Consider the following 17,132-nt stretch of genomic DNA (forward strand, 5'->3'; position numbering starts at 1 on the left):
GGAACATTTCTGTTGCTGAGAAGAACAAGGCCCCAGTGCCTGAGATGGATGAAGAAGAAGATGCTGAAGCCCAAGTGCTTAGGAAGCTCAAACCAAAAATTCCAGATCATGATGACAGTCATCCTATGGCAGAAGATATGAACATCAGGAAGGATGCAGGTCTCAGACTTTGGAGACAAAGTGACCCTTTATGCTGTGAGGAGAAAGACTGTTGTGGACTACAGGTTCCATACCAAAGAGCAGCAAGATTTCTATGAAACCATATTGCTTCAAGAAGCCCATAGTCTGTGATATGAAGTGGGCTGACTGGAAATACATTGATGAGAATGAAGACCATTTTCCAGGTGTACATGAGAGCTTCAGAGCATGTGGAGTGGACAAGTTTGTGGGTCAGAAGCTGACCAAGTGGAATGATGAACTCATCATGCAATTCTACTCCACTGCACACTTCTATCCTGATGGAAGAATAGTTTGGATGTCTGAAGGTACAAGGTACCAATCAACTATAGATGAGTGGGCTAAATTGATCAATGCCCCTAAAGAGCATGAAGATGATTTGGATGTCTATGCCAAGAAGAAGAAAGACCACAACTCTATGGCCAACATGTACAAGGAGATTCCAGACAAGGCATTGGAAACTCATAGGCTTGGGTCTGTATATTACTTGTTGTATAGATTATCTACTATCAACACTATATTGAGGCATACATTGTTGCCCAAATCTGGAGATCACAAGATGATCAGAGGTCATTCAATCAACTTGCTGTAGATATTTGATGTGCCTCAGAAATTCAAAGTTATGAGCCTGATTGTGGAAACAATCAAGAGGACAGCTGCAGATCATAAGAGATCTTGTGGGTATGCTCCACATATTCAGGTGCTCATCAACTCCAAGATGGGCACATACACTTATCTCTTGGACAAGGAGCATCTACCCTTGAGACCAGACTTTGAGGACAACACTGTTGTGATGAATGATGAAGATCCCACATCTGTGCAAGCACAAGAAAAGAGAGAGAAGGCAAAGGCTGAAAAGGCTGCAAAGATGCCCAAGTGTTGAAGAGGCATCTCAAGTGTTTCTAAAGAGCAAACAAGATCAACTTGGATATTTGATTCAAGCAACTTTGAGGATTGAGAAGGGCTTGGCCACCCTGACTCAAAACCAAGAGAGCCTGGAGAGGATCATTGAAACAAAGTTCTATGATCTTGATCTGAAAGTGACTGAGATGCAGACAGCTGTTGAGCAGCTCTAGGAAGAATCTGAGGAGAGGAAAGGGCAGGCTACCACAGATGCCTTTCAGAGAGTACCCAGAGGTCAGAGGTCTGCTGCAGTGCCCATGGCTGACACTAGAGCTACTACATCAGCACTAGCAGCTACAGCTTCAGTGCCACCTCCAGTTGCCACTCCACCAGCTCCAACAACTTCTACAGATGTTTTCGTCCTTGGAGTCCTCTCAACACCACCTCTCGAAGATCAAGCCTAGAGAGACGCATAACACTATGCATTTTCAAACTTTTTGGTAACTTGTTGCCAAAGGGGGAGAAATGTATACATCATAGGCTTCGAGAGAGAGAGTGTTTTTGCTTCTTTTGTCTCTCTTGCTATTTGGTTGATACTTTTGTGTGTTTGCTAAATACTCTATGTCTGTGTGTGAGATACTTGTATGATCATGTGTTTGATCATATCCTACAATAATGCTTGCTTGGATGATACTATTTTTTATATCTCATATATGATCATTCACTTTGCTTGGTGATGAGTGCATGTTTTTACCTTTCTATCATTTTGAGCGCTCCACCAAGATGTATGTGACATGGAAGAGTAACCCATCATCCTAATCGATTGTGCATTTGCATTCAAAAGCAAATTTTAAATAATGCACAAATTTAGGGGGAGCTCTTACTTATCACATACTTCTCAAAGCGACGATGTATTTCAATCTTATTATCATTTGTTGAAGCTTTGATCTATATGTTGTCATTAATTACCAAAAAGGGGGAGATTGAAAGTGCAACTATCCCTGGGTGGTTTTGGTAATTCCTAACAACATATAGCTCATTGAACTAATGCTATTTCAAGATGATCATTTCAGAAACTTCAATGATTGGCATGGCATGGATTAGGAATGTGGACCCCTCAAAATGCTAAGGACACACATTGGCTCAAGCTCAAGACTCTACATTTTCATTTTAGTGATCCAAGATCACATTGAGTCCATAGGAAAAGCCAATACTATTAAAAGGGGATGAGGTGTTGCTTAATGGCTTGCTTGCTCAAAATGCTTAGTGATATGCTCCAAAATCCCTCAACCACTTTCTCATATCCACATATGTCCCAAACCAAAAGTCAAACTCAACCCTACCGATTTGATCTATCCGGCGTTACCGAGTTCATTTGACATAGCCACTGCCAGAAACCCTAGTCACTTCGGTCTCACCGATATGGATGTCGGTCTCACCGAGATGGGATTGCAATCTCTCTGTTTCCCTTCGTAACGTTTCAGTCTAACCGAGATGAGCGATCGGTCCCACCGAGTTCGCAATGCAAACTCTCTGTTTCCCTTTTCGTAACGTTTCGGTCCCACTGAAATGAGCGATTCGGTCCCACCGAGTTTGCCTGACCAACTCTCTGTTTGCCTATTAAAGAAATCGGTCCTACCGAGTTTATGTGATCGGTCTCACCAAGATTACGTTATGCCCTAACCCTAATGAAATCGGTCCTACCGAGTTGACATGTCGGTCCCATCGAAAATCCTAATGTTCACATTTTGAACTAAATCGGTCTGACCGAGTTTCATGATTCGGTCCCACCGAGTTTGGTAAATTGTGTGTAACGGTTAGATTTTGTGTGGAGGCTATAAATACCCCTCCACCCACTCCTCATTCGTGGAGAGAGCCATCAGAACATGCCTACACTTCCAGCATACATTTTCTGAGAGAGAACCACCTACTCATGTGTTGAGACCAAGATATTCCATTCCAATCACAAGAATCTTGATATCTAGCCTTCCCCAAGTTGCTTTCCACTCAAATCATCTTTCCACCAAATCCAAATCTGTGTGAGAGAGTTGAGTGTTGGGGAGACTATCATTTGAAGCACAAGAGCAAGGAGTTCATCATCAACACACCATCTATTACCTTTTGGAGAGTGGTGTCTCCTAGATTGGTTAGGTGTCACTTGGGAGCCTCCGACAAGATTGTGGAGTTGAACCAAGGAGTTTGTACGGGCAAGGAGATCGCCTACTTCGTGAAGATCTACCCTAGTGAGGCAAGTCCTTCGTGGGCGATGGCCATGGTGGGGTAGACAAGGTTGCTTCTTCGTGGACTCTTCGTGGGTGGAGCCCTCCGTGGACTCGCGCAACCGTTACCCTTCGTGGGTTGAAGTCTCCATCAACGTGGATATACAATATCACCACCTATCGGAACCACGCCAAAAATCTCCGTGTCTACATTGCGTTTGCTCCCTCCAAACTCCTCCCTTTACCTTCATGTGCAATCTTTTACATTCCGCTGCTATACTCTTAGACTTGCATGTGTAGGTTGATTGCTTAACTTGTTCTAAGTTGCTAAAATCTGCCAAGACTTAAAACTGGGAAAAGGCTAGATTTTTTATTTGGTCAAGTAGTCTAATCACCCCCCCTCTAGACATACTTTCGATCCTACAGAAGCCTTTGAGAGAGAGATCCTTGCGAGGACAAAGCCCAAAACACCCAAAGCCAAAGAGTGTTAGGCATCACTGAAGTCTTTCTGTCTGCGTGACCTGAAGACTTATTACACTTGAGGACTGTGCATCCTCCAGCCGGTTAGGCGTCGCGTTCTGAGCATCCAAGAGCCATTGTGGATCGCCGGTGAACGAAGTCTGTGAAGGTTTGGAAGTCTACCTTGAAGACTTACCCGAGTGATTGGGCGAGGACTGGGTGTCCTTAGCTCAAGGGGAATAAGGTGAAGACACGTTCTTCTGAGTTCAATCTCAGCCTCCCTAACTAGACGTACAGTTGTCATAGCAACTGGAACTGGTCTACCAAATCCTTGTCTTCACCAAGCAACTGGTTCTATCCCTACTTCCCTTACATTTCAGTTTGTCTTCGTGAAGTCATTGTTTGCTTGCCTGATCTGATTGACTTCACTGGTTGAAGATTATTACCTGTTTGGCTTCATATTGTCTTCCATTCCGACCCATACTATCTAGCTGATGTTAGTCTTCGTGCTTTCACTATTCTGCTTACTTGACTATGGCTTGTCTAGTGTAGTTTATCTTCCGCTGCATATCATATAGGCTCATATCAACTATCTATCTTCAAAGACCTCGTCTTTTGAAGACTTCCGTAAAAATCGCCTATTCACCCCCCTCTAGTCGATAACTAGCACTTTCACATTATAACAAGAAAATAAAGTTCCTACGATCTGATCGTGGAGGCAAATATTTGAGTTATGAGTTTGGCCTTCATTTAAAACAATGTGGAATAGTTTCACAACTCACGCCACCTGGAACACCACAGCATTATGGTGTGTCCGAACGTCGTAACCGTACTTTATATGGTGCGATCTATGATGTCTCTTACCGATTTACCAGTATCATTTTGGGTTTATGCATTAGAGACAGCCGCATTCACGTTAAATAGGGCACCGTCTAAATCCGTTGAGACGACACCGTATGAACTATGGTTTTGCAAGAAACCTAAGTTGTCGTTTTTTAAAGTTTGGGGATGCGATGCTTATGTCAAAAGGCTTCAGCCTAATAAGCTCGAACCTAAATCGGAGAAGTGCGTCTTCATATGATACCCTAAAGAAACTATTGGGTACACCTTCTACCACAGATCCGAAGGCAAGATCTTTGTTGCTAAGGATGGGTCCTTTCTAGAGAAAGATTTTTCTCTCGAAAGAAGTGAGTACGAGGAAAGTAGAACTTGATGAGATAATTGTACGTTCTCTCGAATTGGAGAGTAGCACATCAGAGAAATTCGTTCCCGTGATGCCCACACCAACTAAAGAATAAGCTAATGATGATGATCATGAAACTTTGGATCAAGTTACTACTGGACTTCGTAGGTCGAACAAAGCACGTTCCGCACCAGAGTGGTATGGTAATCCTGTCCTGGAAGTCATGTTATTAGACCATGGCGAACCTATGAACTATGAAGAAGCTATGATGAGCCACCCAGATTCCGATAAATGGCTTGAGGTCATGAAATCTGAGATAGGATCCATGTATGAGAACAAAGTGTGGACTTTGGTGGATTTGCCCAATGATCGGCAAGCCATTGAGAATAAATGGATTTTCAAGAGGAAGACAGACACTGATGGTAATGTTACTATCTACAAAGCTCGACTTGTCACGAAAGGTTTTCGACAAGTTCAAGGAGTTGACTACGATGAGACTTTCTCACCCGTAGCGATGCTTAAGTCTGTCTGAATCATGTTAGCAATTGCCGCATTTTATGATTATGAAATTTGGCAAATGGACGTCAAAACTGCATTCCTTAATGGATTTCTTAAAGAAGAGTTGTATATGATGCAACCAGAAGGTTTTGTCGATCCTAAAGGTGCTAACAAAGTGTGCAAGCTCCAGCGATCCATCTATGGACTGGTGCAAGCATCTCGGAGTTGGAATATACGCTTTGATGAGGTGATTAAAGCATATGGTTTTATACGGACTTATGATGAAGCCTATATTTATAAGAAAGTTAGTGGGAGCTCTGTAGCATTTCTGATATTATATGTGGATGACATATTGTTGATTGGAAATGATATAGAATTTCTGGATAGCATAAAAGATACTTGAATAAGTGTTTTTTCAATGAAAGACCTCGGTGAAGGTTCTTATTTATTAGGCATCAAGATCTATATGGATAGATCAAGACGCTTAATAGGACTTTCACAAAGCACATACCTTGACAAAGTTTTTGAAGAAGTTCAAAATGGATCAGTCGAAGAAAAGGGTTATTGCCTGTGTTACAGGGTGTGAAGTTGAGTAAGACTCAAAGCTCGACCACGACAGAAGATAGAGAAAGTTATTCCCTATGCCTCAGTCATAGGTTCTATAAAGTATGCCAAGATGTGTACCCGACTTGTTGTGTGCCCTGCCATAAGTTTGGCAAGGGGCCACAATAGTGATCCAGGAGTGGATTGCTGGATAACGGTCAAAATTATCCTTGGTTACCTAAAAGGACTAAGGAAATATTTCTCGGTTATGGAGGTGATAAAGAGTTCGTCGTAAAGAGTTACGTCGATGCAAGCTTTGACACCGATTCAGATGACTCTAAGTCTCAATCTGGATACATATTGAAAGTGGGAGCAATTAGCTAGAGTAGCTCCATATAGAGCATTGTAGACATAGAAATTTGCAAATACATACGGATCTGAATGTGGCAGACCCGTTGACTAAACTTCTCTCACAAGCAAAACATGGTCACACCTTAGTACTCTTTGGGTGTTGATCACATGGCGATGTGAACTAGATTATTGAATCTAGTAAACTCTTTGGGTGTTGGTCACATGGCGATGTGAACTATGGGTGTTAATCACATGGTGATGTGAACTAGATTATTGACTCTAGTGCAAGTGGGAGACTGAAGGAAATATGCCCTAGAGGCAATAATAAAGTTGTTATTATATATTTCCTTATTCATGATAAAGGTTTATTATTCATGCTAGAATTGTATTGATTAGAAACTTAAATACATGTGTGAATACATAAACAAATACTGTGTCCCTAGTAAGCCTCTACTAGACTAGCTCGTTGATCAAAGATGGTTAAGTTTTCCTAACCATAGACATGTGTTGTCGTTTGATAACGGGACCACATCATTAGGAGAATGATGTGATGGACAAGACCCGTCTGTTAGCTTAGCATAATAATCATTCAGTTTATTACTATTGCTTTCTTCATGTCAAATACATATTCCTTCGACTATGAGATTATGCAACTCCCGGATACCGGAGGAATACCCCGTGTGCTATCAAACGCCACAACGTAATTGGGTGATCATAAAGATGCTCTACAGGTATCTCCGAAGGTGTTTGTTGAGTTGGCACAGATCGAGATTAGGATTTGTCACTCCGAGTATCGGAGAGGTATCTCTGGGCCCTCTCGGTAATACACATCATAAGCTTGCAAGCAAATGACTAAGGAGTTAGTCACAAGGTGATGTATTACGGAACGAGTAAAGAGACTTGCCGACGACGAGATTGAACTAGGTATGAAGATACGGATGATCGAATCTCGGGCAAGTAACATACCGATGGACAAAGGCAATTACATATGTTGTCATAACGGTTCGACCGATAAAGATCTTCGTAGAATATGTAGGAGCCAATATGGGCATCCAGTTCTGCTATTGGTTATTGACCGGAGAGGTGTCTCGGCCATGTATACATAGTTCTCGAACCCGTAGGGTCCGCACGCTTAACGTTCGTTGACGATATAGTGGTATATGAGTTATATGTGTTTGGTGACCGAATGTTGTTCAGAGTCTCGGATGAGATCACGGACATGACGAGGAGTCTCGAAATGGTCGAGAGGTAAAGATTGATATATAGGACGGTGGTATTTGGACATCGAAAGTGTTTCGGGACGTACGGGAAGGAATCGGGTCACCGGAAGGTGTTCCGAGCACCCCCCCGGCAAGTTATGGGCCTTATGGGCCAAAGGAGGGGACAGACCAGCCCACAGGGGGCTGGTGAGCCCCTCCCTTGTTTGGCCAGCCCTAGGGAAGGAAAAGGGGGAGGGCTAGCCCCTCCTGCATTTCCCTCTCATGGGAGAAAGGAAAGGGGGAGGGCGCCACCCTCCTCTGCCTTTCCCCGCACTCCAAATAAGGAAAGGGGGGCGCAGCTTGGGAGGGACCCCAAGTAGGATTCCTCCTACTTGGGTGCCTCCTTTGGCTGCTCCTCCCTCCCTCCCACCTATATATATATGTGGGAGGGGGGGGGCGCCTAGCACACAACAAACAATTGCCTAGCCATGTGCAGCGTCCGCTCCACCGTTTACATCCCCGGTCATATTTTCGTAGTGCTTATGCGAAGCCCTACGAAGATCACTTCACCATCACCGTCATCACGCCGTCGTGCTGTCGGAACTCATCTACTACCTCGCCGTCTTGCTGGATCAAGAAGGCGGAGGACGTCACCGAGCTGAACGTGTGCATACGTTTGGTACTTGATCGGTTGGATCACGAAGAAGTTTGACTACATCAACCACGTTGTTAAACGCTTTCGCTTACGGTCTACGAGGGTACGTAGACATTTTCTCCCCCTCGTTGTTATGCATCTCCATGGATAGATCATTGCGTGTGCGTAGAATTTTTTTGTTTTCCATGCAACGTTTCCCAACAATTAGCTCTTCGTGAGGGCCCGAACCTAGGTAAATACTGTCCCCTTTGTCTCATGTTACCCATAGATCCGAGATCCATAGCTCGGGACCCCCTACCCCGAGGTCTGCCGGTTTTAGTACCGACAAGTAGGTGTATCGGTGGGACCGAGTTTGATATTTAGGGTTTTGACGAAATGGAATGTGGGAAAGTGGTTGAGGGTTTTGGACCAATATCTTCAAGCACTCGAGCAACTAAGTCATGCTAAAAAACTCATCCCCTTTTAATAGTATTGGCTTTCCTATGGACTCAATGTGATCTTGGATCACTTAACAAAAATGAAGAGTCTTGGAGCTTTTGCCAATATGTTTCTATAGCATTTTGAGGGGTCCACATCCACATGTCCTTGCCATGCCAACACTGAACTTTTTCTGAAATCTATCTTTGAGTAGGCATTAGTTCAATGACATATATGTTGTTATTAATTACCAAAACCACCCGGGGATTAGTTGCATTTTCAAGAAGTCAACACCCTTCTCCTTGCCGCCTGGTTCAACTTAGCATCGCCGTTGTGGTTCTCGTCATCGTCGGTGAACGTATAGACCACCTCCCGATTCACCACCATCCGCTAGGTAGATACCCGACGCCCGCAACCCTCGCCGCCCAATCCTTCGACAGATCGACGCCGATGAGCACCACGCCGCCGACCCATTCATAGTTCTCTGTTCATCTCTTTTAGCATGAGATGTGTTGGCATGGATATTTATTTGCCAAGTCAACCCTGCAAGTGCTAGGTTTTCTGTCAAAAACGGGGTCTAACGAGAATCAGTGTGATCTGTTACGGCCTGCCCCAAACTCAACAAATACCGGTACCAATTAGTCAACCTAGCCCCAAATTTACTATCTTGCAATTAACTCAATCGTAACTACTTGAATTTCAGCATCATTTTGCGAAGAGCCTGAAGAAAATCCGAGATATTTTGAGACGATTTATGTTTGTATTTGTGCCCTAACTCACCCTAAGCTACTACTTTTCCTTTTTTTTTCCCTTTGTTTTGGAGGTGTGGCCGCCTTTTGTATTAGTGTTGGCCTCCTCCTCCCTGCTCTCTTCCTTGTACCTGAAGCGGAGGCAAATTGAGGCGAGACGAAACCCTCCTCCCTCCCCTCCCCACTCCAATCTCCATGGCTCAAGACGAGGTCCCGGAGTCCTCTTCCCCCTCTTCGGCGGCGGCTGGTCGCCTGAACGCCGCCGCGCCGGAGTTCACCCCCCGATCCGCCGCCCCGCACCAAGCCCATCCCCATCGCCGCGGGCCCCACCATCACCACCACCACCACCACCAGCCGCATCACCAGCACCAGCACCAGTACCGCCACCAGCACCACCACCAGGGAGAGGATGAGGGGGATGCCGCGGCGGTGGTGGATAACGCTCAGCTCGTCCTGCCCGAGGAGCTCGCTCGCCGGGTCGTCAAGCAGGTAGACTCTTCTTTTTTTCAGTCGATTGCTGCGATGTCCACTGCGTTGCTACGAAACCTAAAGTCTTCCCTTTGGCCAAAAAAAGAAAAAAAGAAAGAGGTTTAGATGGGGTTTTTGTTGAGACGTGGAGATGGCCTCTGATTTGATTGTTCGCTTGCTGCTCCATAACTTCATCACACATCGATCATAGTATCATGCGTTGGCAAATTTAGTTTTGATGTTCAAATATGTTGACAATAGAGATGACCGTGGGACGTCAGGCCATGGCTTTCTTGAATATTTGTATACGGTTAAGCCGATCCTCTCATCATTTATCTGATGCGTTCTCCCAGTGTTATGCTTCTGAACTATAACATGGATAACCAATCTGGCTTTACAGATGTATGGTAGTGAGATTGTACTCTGGTGTAGTATGCATTAATAAGTACTAAACGATGGACCTGAGAGAGGTGGAGCAATGGTATTTTTGTAAGTGGCAGCTCGTAGATCTGCAACTTTTTTTCTGGGAAGATACTAGATATTCTGGATAAAAATGGCACGAACTGCCTTGTTATGTGGTATTTTGGGGTTAGGGTTAAGTGACAGGAGTGGAGCGGCATGGATATAAGAGAGATAAATAAGATTTGCGTCTACGTCAAGTCATCAACATTTGGCAGATATGTGATCCTCCATTCAGTTTATCAGTTACTGATTGGGTAGAGTCGTAGAGAAAATACGACAAATTTATACAATGTTATCTTTCTGCAGTATTGCAACCGTTGTATTGCATGCGTCATAGGCAGAATGTTTCACCTTTTGAGGGTAATATGGTTGAATAGGGAAAGCATGTAACTCCTGTCAATTTTGTGGTGTTCCCTACTTTTTATGTGGGAGCAAATAAAATGATCATCATAATATAATACACAGAGGTCATAAACAAGAAAAAATATTCTTTTGTTTTTCGTTATTATAATCTGCACCCTTTCTGTTTTTATTCCATACATTTACTCAGATAGTTGTAATTGACTCTCTGTACTAGCTTTACCTTTTTACTATTTCCTTTTTAGTTATTTATTAATATAATTAAACTTTCATCAGTTGCTTGATATGCATCTTTATAACTGTGTATCCATTGGATACTGTAATGTTTTTGGAAACATGACAGGTGGAATTTTACTTCAGTGATGTCAATCTAGCTACAACTGACCATCTGATGAAGTATATTACTAAAGATCCAGATGGATTTGGTGAGTTTAACCTGTTAAATTTGAAAAAAGCACTCGATCATGCTGTTTACTCTCATTTATGTTTCTTTCATCTGACATTTGCTGGCCAAAATCAATTAAAATTTAGCAATAGAAGTAGGCACATATATGATGATAAAAATCTTACAAAGTGCTGATACAGCCATAATTTTCTTCTTGGATATTTTCTGTTATACTAATAAGTTAAGTAATAAGTTGTGCTCAGTTTGTGGTACTACCTCTGGCAGGTAATCTTCTACTATATGTTAGGCCGCAGAGTATTGACACATTCGAAAATGGAAAAAATGTTGCTTTGAAACTTTGAAGTATGAAATGTGCTTGCATTGTTGATGCTACGCATCATTAATTCATTACGGGGAGCTGCATGCCATTCTTTGCGTGCTTTTTCCATTTGGGTTTTATTTTGCCGGATAACAGTTGATACTTCTCCAATATCAGCGAGTAGTTTACAAAAAAAAATCGAAACTGTTTTCACTATTTTCTTTTGTCTTACAGTGCCGATGACAGTGGTTGCATCCTTCAGGAAGATTCGAGAATTAATTGATAGATCCTTGTTGCCTGGTGCATTACGTACATCAACAGAGCTGGTAAGTATCTCAACCAAATCGTCATATTTACCTGTTTACTCTTTTTTTTGGATATGCATATTCTTTCCGTATTGACACAGCCCAAGTAATTGGCTTGCATATACTTTATATTGCTGCTTAATCAAGATATGTGCTAGTTAGATCTGGGAGATGACTGCCTCAGCACATCCATGCAGTGATAAAGCAAAAAAAGAAGTTTCTAGGAACCTGTACCATCCTACTGAAACTCTGAAAGAGCTATCCTGTGATATCATGCATCCGCACTCTCTTGTTCAACTTTCCCCTGATCCAAACGCAAGAAATTATAGTCTGTGTGGTTCTTTACTTTCCTTTATCATTTATAGGTAGTTTCAGATGACGGGAAGATGGTTAGGCGACGAGTGCCCTTCTCTGATGTGGATGCTGAAGAAGTTCAGGTTAGCATGTAATCCGTGGAGTCTTCTATTTGCTATGTCATGCTTCTGAAACTTACTTATTTCTGTACTCAGTCTCGAATTATTGTTGCTGAAAAATTACCTGAGGATCATCGCTATCAGAATCTTATGAGGATTTTCTCCACTGTTGGGAGGTATGGATCTCTGTTACCATGATTAATTATGGGTGCAATGTTGAAGACTGATATTATCTATATTGCAGTGTGAAATCAATACGTACATGCTATCCACAAGGGATCGATATTTCTGCCGGCAAATCATCAAGGATTGAGATGCTTTTTGCTAATAAGGTATGTGTATGATCTATCTACCTCTATATGAATTCTCAACGTTGGTGAGTCATAGCATAGCTTCTTCCGAAGCAATGTATCAGTTGTAAGATATTTTCACACCTGTTTGTTCCAATGTCGTTTCTATTTTGCTGTGCTTGCAGCTGCATGCTTTTGTGGAGTATGGAACTGTTGAAGATGCTGAAAAGGCGGTATGTCATCTTGACTGCTATCCAGTCGTCCTTTGGCGCTTGTCTTCTAGCATATAAAAGAAGAATCTTTTCTGTTTACAGGTTGCTGAGTTTAGCGGCGGCAGAAACTGGAGGGATGGGCCTAGAGTTCGTTCGCTGCTTGGTTGCCTGGTACCTTAATGAATCCTGACCAATTCAATGTCTTTTTTTATTGGTCATTCCATGTTTTATGCAAAATTTGAAGTAATCATAGATTGATTGTGACCATAATGCACACAAAACTGTCATGTGTTTCTTATTTGTCTTACTATTCTGGCTAGATCTATTTGTCATTAACATCTGGAATATCGGTTATCCACTTGCATCATTCTTGGTGTAGCTATTATATTTGACTGACGAGTGTAAGTCTGCTTAGTGAAGATTACGTTTAAAGGACAGACTGTTCCCACAAGACTTGTTTAATATCACCGTTATACCACATGCTTCATCGTAGAAGATGCTTTTCTTTTTCACATTTAATTTTGTTACTGGCCACTAGAAACATGGGATTGGTCAAGGAAGAAAAGGTGGAGATGAGGAGGCTGCGGATGAAGATGATCCTGAAGAGTATGAAGCAGAAGATGCTGCCCAGGTATCTATCATGTACTACAGCATGCTCATGCGTTAGAAACTTGATTAAGAATGGATTGTCTAATGGGTTGTTTCTTATGTAGGGTGAGGATGGTTTCTATGACAAAGCTGGAATGAGGCAAGGGAGAGGCCGAGGACGCGGTGGAAGAGGCCGGGGCCGGGGCCAGTACCATGGCCAGAGCCGGGACGGCGGGCACCCAATCGGCACTCCTCCATCGAATCACAGTGCTGAGCATCCGGTGGTGTCCAAGCCGCCTCCTGGTCCGCGTATGCCGGACGGCACAAAAGGATTTGCCATGGGGCGAGGGAAGCCCCAGGTCAGCCCGGCAGTGCTGTTTGATGCTTAGTGGTACCCTGTTGCCCTGTTCTCGGGAGGGGTTGGCAGAACGGCGCTTATATGATGACCCATTTTGATGTGATCCCATGAAGAGGAAGGATAGTAATACCCTGATACATGCGTCAGTATACTGCATTACTGCTGGTCCATGGACCTGTCTTTTGGTCTCTGAATTTCCTAGTTGAAAGTACAAATTCATACTTGAGTCGACAAATCAACAGAAAGAAGTCTTCAGTGGGAGGAGCAAATTTTTATAGTTGTTCGAATCGTCGGTTTTGCAAACATATACTACATGTCAAGTGATAGGCTCGTTCTTCTTCACTGGTCTGCAAACCTCGGTCTCCGCTCGCTCTTGCCATCTGTTCTTTGCATTCCCTTCGCTGGCGCGGTTTTGCTGGTGCCGGCGCGGCCACCGCTGTTGCAGACAGGCTCGCTGCCGGTGCCGGCCACAGCCTTGCCCTTGGCCGGTATAGCATTATTCCTGCCATCTACCTGCAGCTCCTTGGGAGCTCTTGCCGCAGCAGATGGAGGCCTCCTTGCCTTCGCGCTCTCGACTTTGGCGTCCACGCCCAATGGTGGAGCTCTCGCCACTGCCGTCGCCGAAACCCTGCGCCGTGCGAAAATAGACCCAGTCGTGAGCAGATTCTTGGGCGCCGTGTAAGGGGCTTCCCCTGGCGTCTCCACCGTGTTAGCTGTACTTGCACTGCTGCTGCTGCTGCTGTCCTGGCTTGCATTTGCGTAGTACAAGTGCGAGTGTGCCTTGCCTGAGCTGCTGCTTGTGCCAGTATTGGCTTTGGCAACTGGGTTCTGCTTCCTGCTGGGCAGAGCTGGAGCTGATCTCCTGTCGATCGTGCAAGGCTGGCTCTTGGCATAGTTGCTTGACGAAGAACCTGCCGGAGGCTTGGCTGATGTTTTGGTCGCCTCTGTCTTGCAAATGAACTGCCCTAGCCAAGATTTCGAAAATTTGTTCAACTTCAAACTCAGTTTGCCGAGGATAAGGTTTAGCGATTAGTATACCTTTGGAGCTGAAGGCTTAATCGGGATGGGTAGCTCCTTTTTTTTAGGGGAAACCACCGTTTCGGAGGAGCTGGCTTCCATCTTGAGGGAAGGAAACATTGGTGCAGCTGGAGGGGTCTTGGGCCTGAAACCACACGTACTCCCTCTAATGTAAGAACCAATTCTAGCAGTGCTAGTGCCAAATGAACCTACCACTTGTTTCAAAAAAAGAAAAAAAAGAACCTACCAGTCATAGTCGTGCTTCTCGTTGATCGGCACGAGGAGATCTCTCTTCCCCGGGGCAGGCTTGGACATGTGACCACCTAGTTAGCACACAGACGATGCAGTGAGCTTTACTCATAAATCAAAGTAGCATATGGTTTTCAATGAAAATCGTTCCTGGTGACCAGGTGAAATGGCCATGACCCATGAGAATGGAAATATTGGTTCGGTGCACGTATAACGTACGTATAGGATTTTTGCTTGTTCCAACGAAACAACACTAACTGCAAGGACGAGAGAGAGAGAGAGAGAGATGTCACCTTGGATGGCGTCGAACTCCACGGAGTAGATCGGCTCCAGGAGGTTCACATCCGTATCTTCCTCATGCTTGTACAGCTCCCGGAAGAAAACTATGCTCTCGTCCTTGTCCTTCTGAACTGCGGACGGGGCCTTCTTGCTCTTGCCCATCCCCGCAATTCTCCTCATGCGGTTCATCTATCTTCTTCAAGGAACAAAGCTATGCTTGCTTGTTGTTGCGAGGACCGGAAAGATGAGAGGTATCAGGTATGGGGATTTTGACATTGTAGGGTTGCATCATGAATACTGGCCGCAAGACTTCCAAATCTGCCGGCGATTCTAAAGCGACAGCTGGAATTATTTGGAGACAGGGTATGTTAATATTGTTAAACTAGTTGGTGAAAGGGATGGGTCGATGCAACCAAACGGAGGGGATGATTGATTGATTCCACGGGCATAAGCATGGCATCGTTTGTTTCTTCGGTTGTGCTCTAGTGTTGCAATCCTTTTTCTTGTCCTCCCCTGTGCTCGTCATTTCTAGTAGGGGTACCCTACCCGAAAACATTGGGTATGGGCAAGACTTGAAGAGATTTTCTACCCACGGGTAATGGGTACCCATACCCGTAAAATATATGGGTAGGGCATGGGTAAGAAACTGTGCCCATGGGTAACCCAATGGATACCCAGAAAAAATTAATAAATGAAAATAACTCCTATAACATGTGGGGTTAACATCCAACTCATATGGTCCAACCCTAAATCTCGTATTCCTTAAACAAGTCATAGCTCGTAAGCTCATGATCACCTGCTCGCCACTCCTTATATGTCCTATGTGGCTCCTCAAAAAGATGAAATATCGACCCTTCACTATCAGACTCTTGTCGAACACTCGATCCAACGATGCCCAATTCCCACTACCACCTTCCACTACGTCGGTCTTCCACCAACCGCTGCTCATACTCCCCTGATGCCTCCAAGAGGCCACCCACTGGAGGAGGCCACATACGTGCTATACTACTCTACCATGATCACTTGAATTTTGAACTCATTTCTCTACCTCTTAAGAATTTGAATGCTATATATTGTACCCAATGAACACCCATTGGGTATAGGATACCCGATGGGTATGGGCATGGGTGTCAGTTTATACCCATGGGTATTGAAGTGGGTGGGTATAGAAAATTTCTATGGGTATGGGTTTGGGTAGAAGGAGGTTGTACCCGCCCATACCCTACCCATTGCCATCCCTAATTTCTAGTTTCATGGTTCTATTCTCATATGTGTGTACTTTTCATGATATTCATGAGTTTTAAGTTTGGTTAGGGTATTTTTTTTAGAAAAGAAGGATATACCCCCGGCCTCTACATCTGAACGATGCATGCAGCCATTTTATTAATTATTCACAAAGACCTTACAAAGGAATACACCAGTAAGGCTAAAGCCACCATCTTCGCAATACATGTCGCTTCTCCTATCCACTTGATGAAGGGGTGTCGAATGTCCGAACTGAATACCAAACTTTCATCACACCAAAGCCTAACATCTAAAGCCAGATGCCCCAACCAAGCTACAATGCCGGGACTGGGTCACACACCGGTCCGGCGCACTCTCAGAGGCCGTCGCCTCCGTCTTCCACCGATCCATCTCCAGAGCAGGTACTAACGCACTGACCTTGCCAGGCCTGCCGTCGACGCCACCACGGCGTCAGACAATGCCACCACCCTACACGTATCCATCCACATGCACTCGTCGCCGAAACTCCGCAACGCCATGCCACCGGGATCCGCCGTTGACCTTGCGGTAGATGTAACACCGCTCCTTCTCTTGTCCCCTCTAGCCAGCACTTGCTCCAAAATGATGCCCCCAGGAGGGAGAACGACACTGAAGGCACCGCCATCGTCCGATCCGATAGATCCAGATCTGGAGTTTCCCCCGGAACATCCCGATCGAGTTGACGTGACCTGCAACGACGATGCCTCGAGAAGGAAACGACGTCAGAGACACCGCCATCATCCTCCAAGACCGCAGTCAGGCGCGGTTTTCATCGGAAGCCGCGTCGTCCCGATCTCGCGGCTGGCTGGAACTGCGCGGAGATTTGCCATAAAGACGTATGCCGCCGCCGGTACTCCGGTGGAGATCCTCC

The 17,132-nt window shown here is 44.6% G+C and overlaps 2 protein-coding genes across 3 annotated transcripts; one reads left to right on the forward strand and one right to left on the reverse strand.

Annotated features, from left to right (window-relative positions):
• Positions 1-9,327: 9,327 nt before the first annotated feature.
• Positions 9,328-13,740, forward strand: LOC109749527 (la-related protein 6B). Its single transcript, XM_020308476.4, has 10 exons — positions 9,328-9,782; positions 10,927-11,008; positions 11,522-11,613; positions 11,958-12,029; positions 12,102-12,181; positions 12,250-12,337; positions 12,481-12,528; positions 12,610-12,678; positions 13,046-13,138; positions 13,221-13,740. Exons 1-10 carry the CDS (start codon positions 9,489-9,491, stop codon positions 13,482-13,484), a joined length of 1,182 nt encoding a protein of 393 aa, XP_020164065.1. The 5' UTR covers positions 9,328-9,488; the 3' UTR covers positions 13,485-13,740.
• LOC109749529 (uncharacterized) lies at positions 13,578-15,326 on the reverse strand. 2 transcript variants are annotated; one of them, XM_020308477.4, is made up of 4 exons: positions 15,013-15,326; positions 14,718-14,793; positions 14,492-14,615; positions 13,578-14,413 (listed from the first exon to the last, which is right to left on the reverse strand). In XM_020308477.4, the coding sequence occupies exons 1-4, from the start codon at positions 15,185-15,187 to the stop codon at positions 13,793-13,795; spliced, it is 996 nt and encodes a 331-aa protein (XP_020164066.1). In that variant the 5' UTR covers positions 15,188-15,326; the 3' UTR covers positions 13,578-13,792. The 2 variants fall into 2 exon arrangements, with proteins under 2 accessions (XP_020164066.1, XP_073358978.1); XM_073502877.1 differs by having other exon boundaries at positions 13,578-14,418; positions 15,013-15,299.
• Positions 15,327-17,132: the final 1,806 nt, after the last annotated feature.

This window comes from Aegilops tauschii, chromosome 7 (genome assembly GCF_002575655.3).
Source record: "Aegilops tauschii subsp. strangulata cultivar AL8/78 chromosome 7, Aet v6.0, whole genome shotgun sequence".
Taxonomy (NCBI): domain Eukaryota; kingdom Viridiplantae; phylum Streptophyta; class Magnoliopsida; order Poales; family Poaceae; genus Aegilops; species Aegilops tauschii.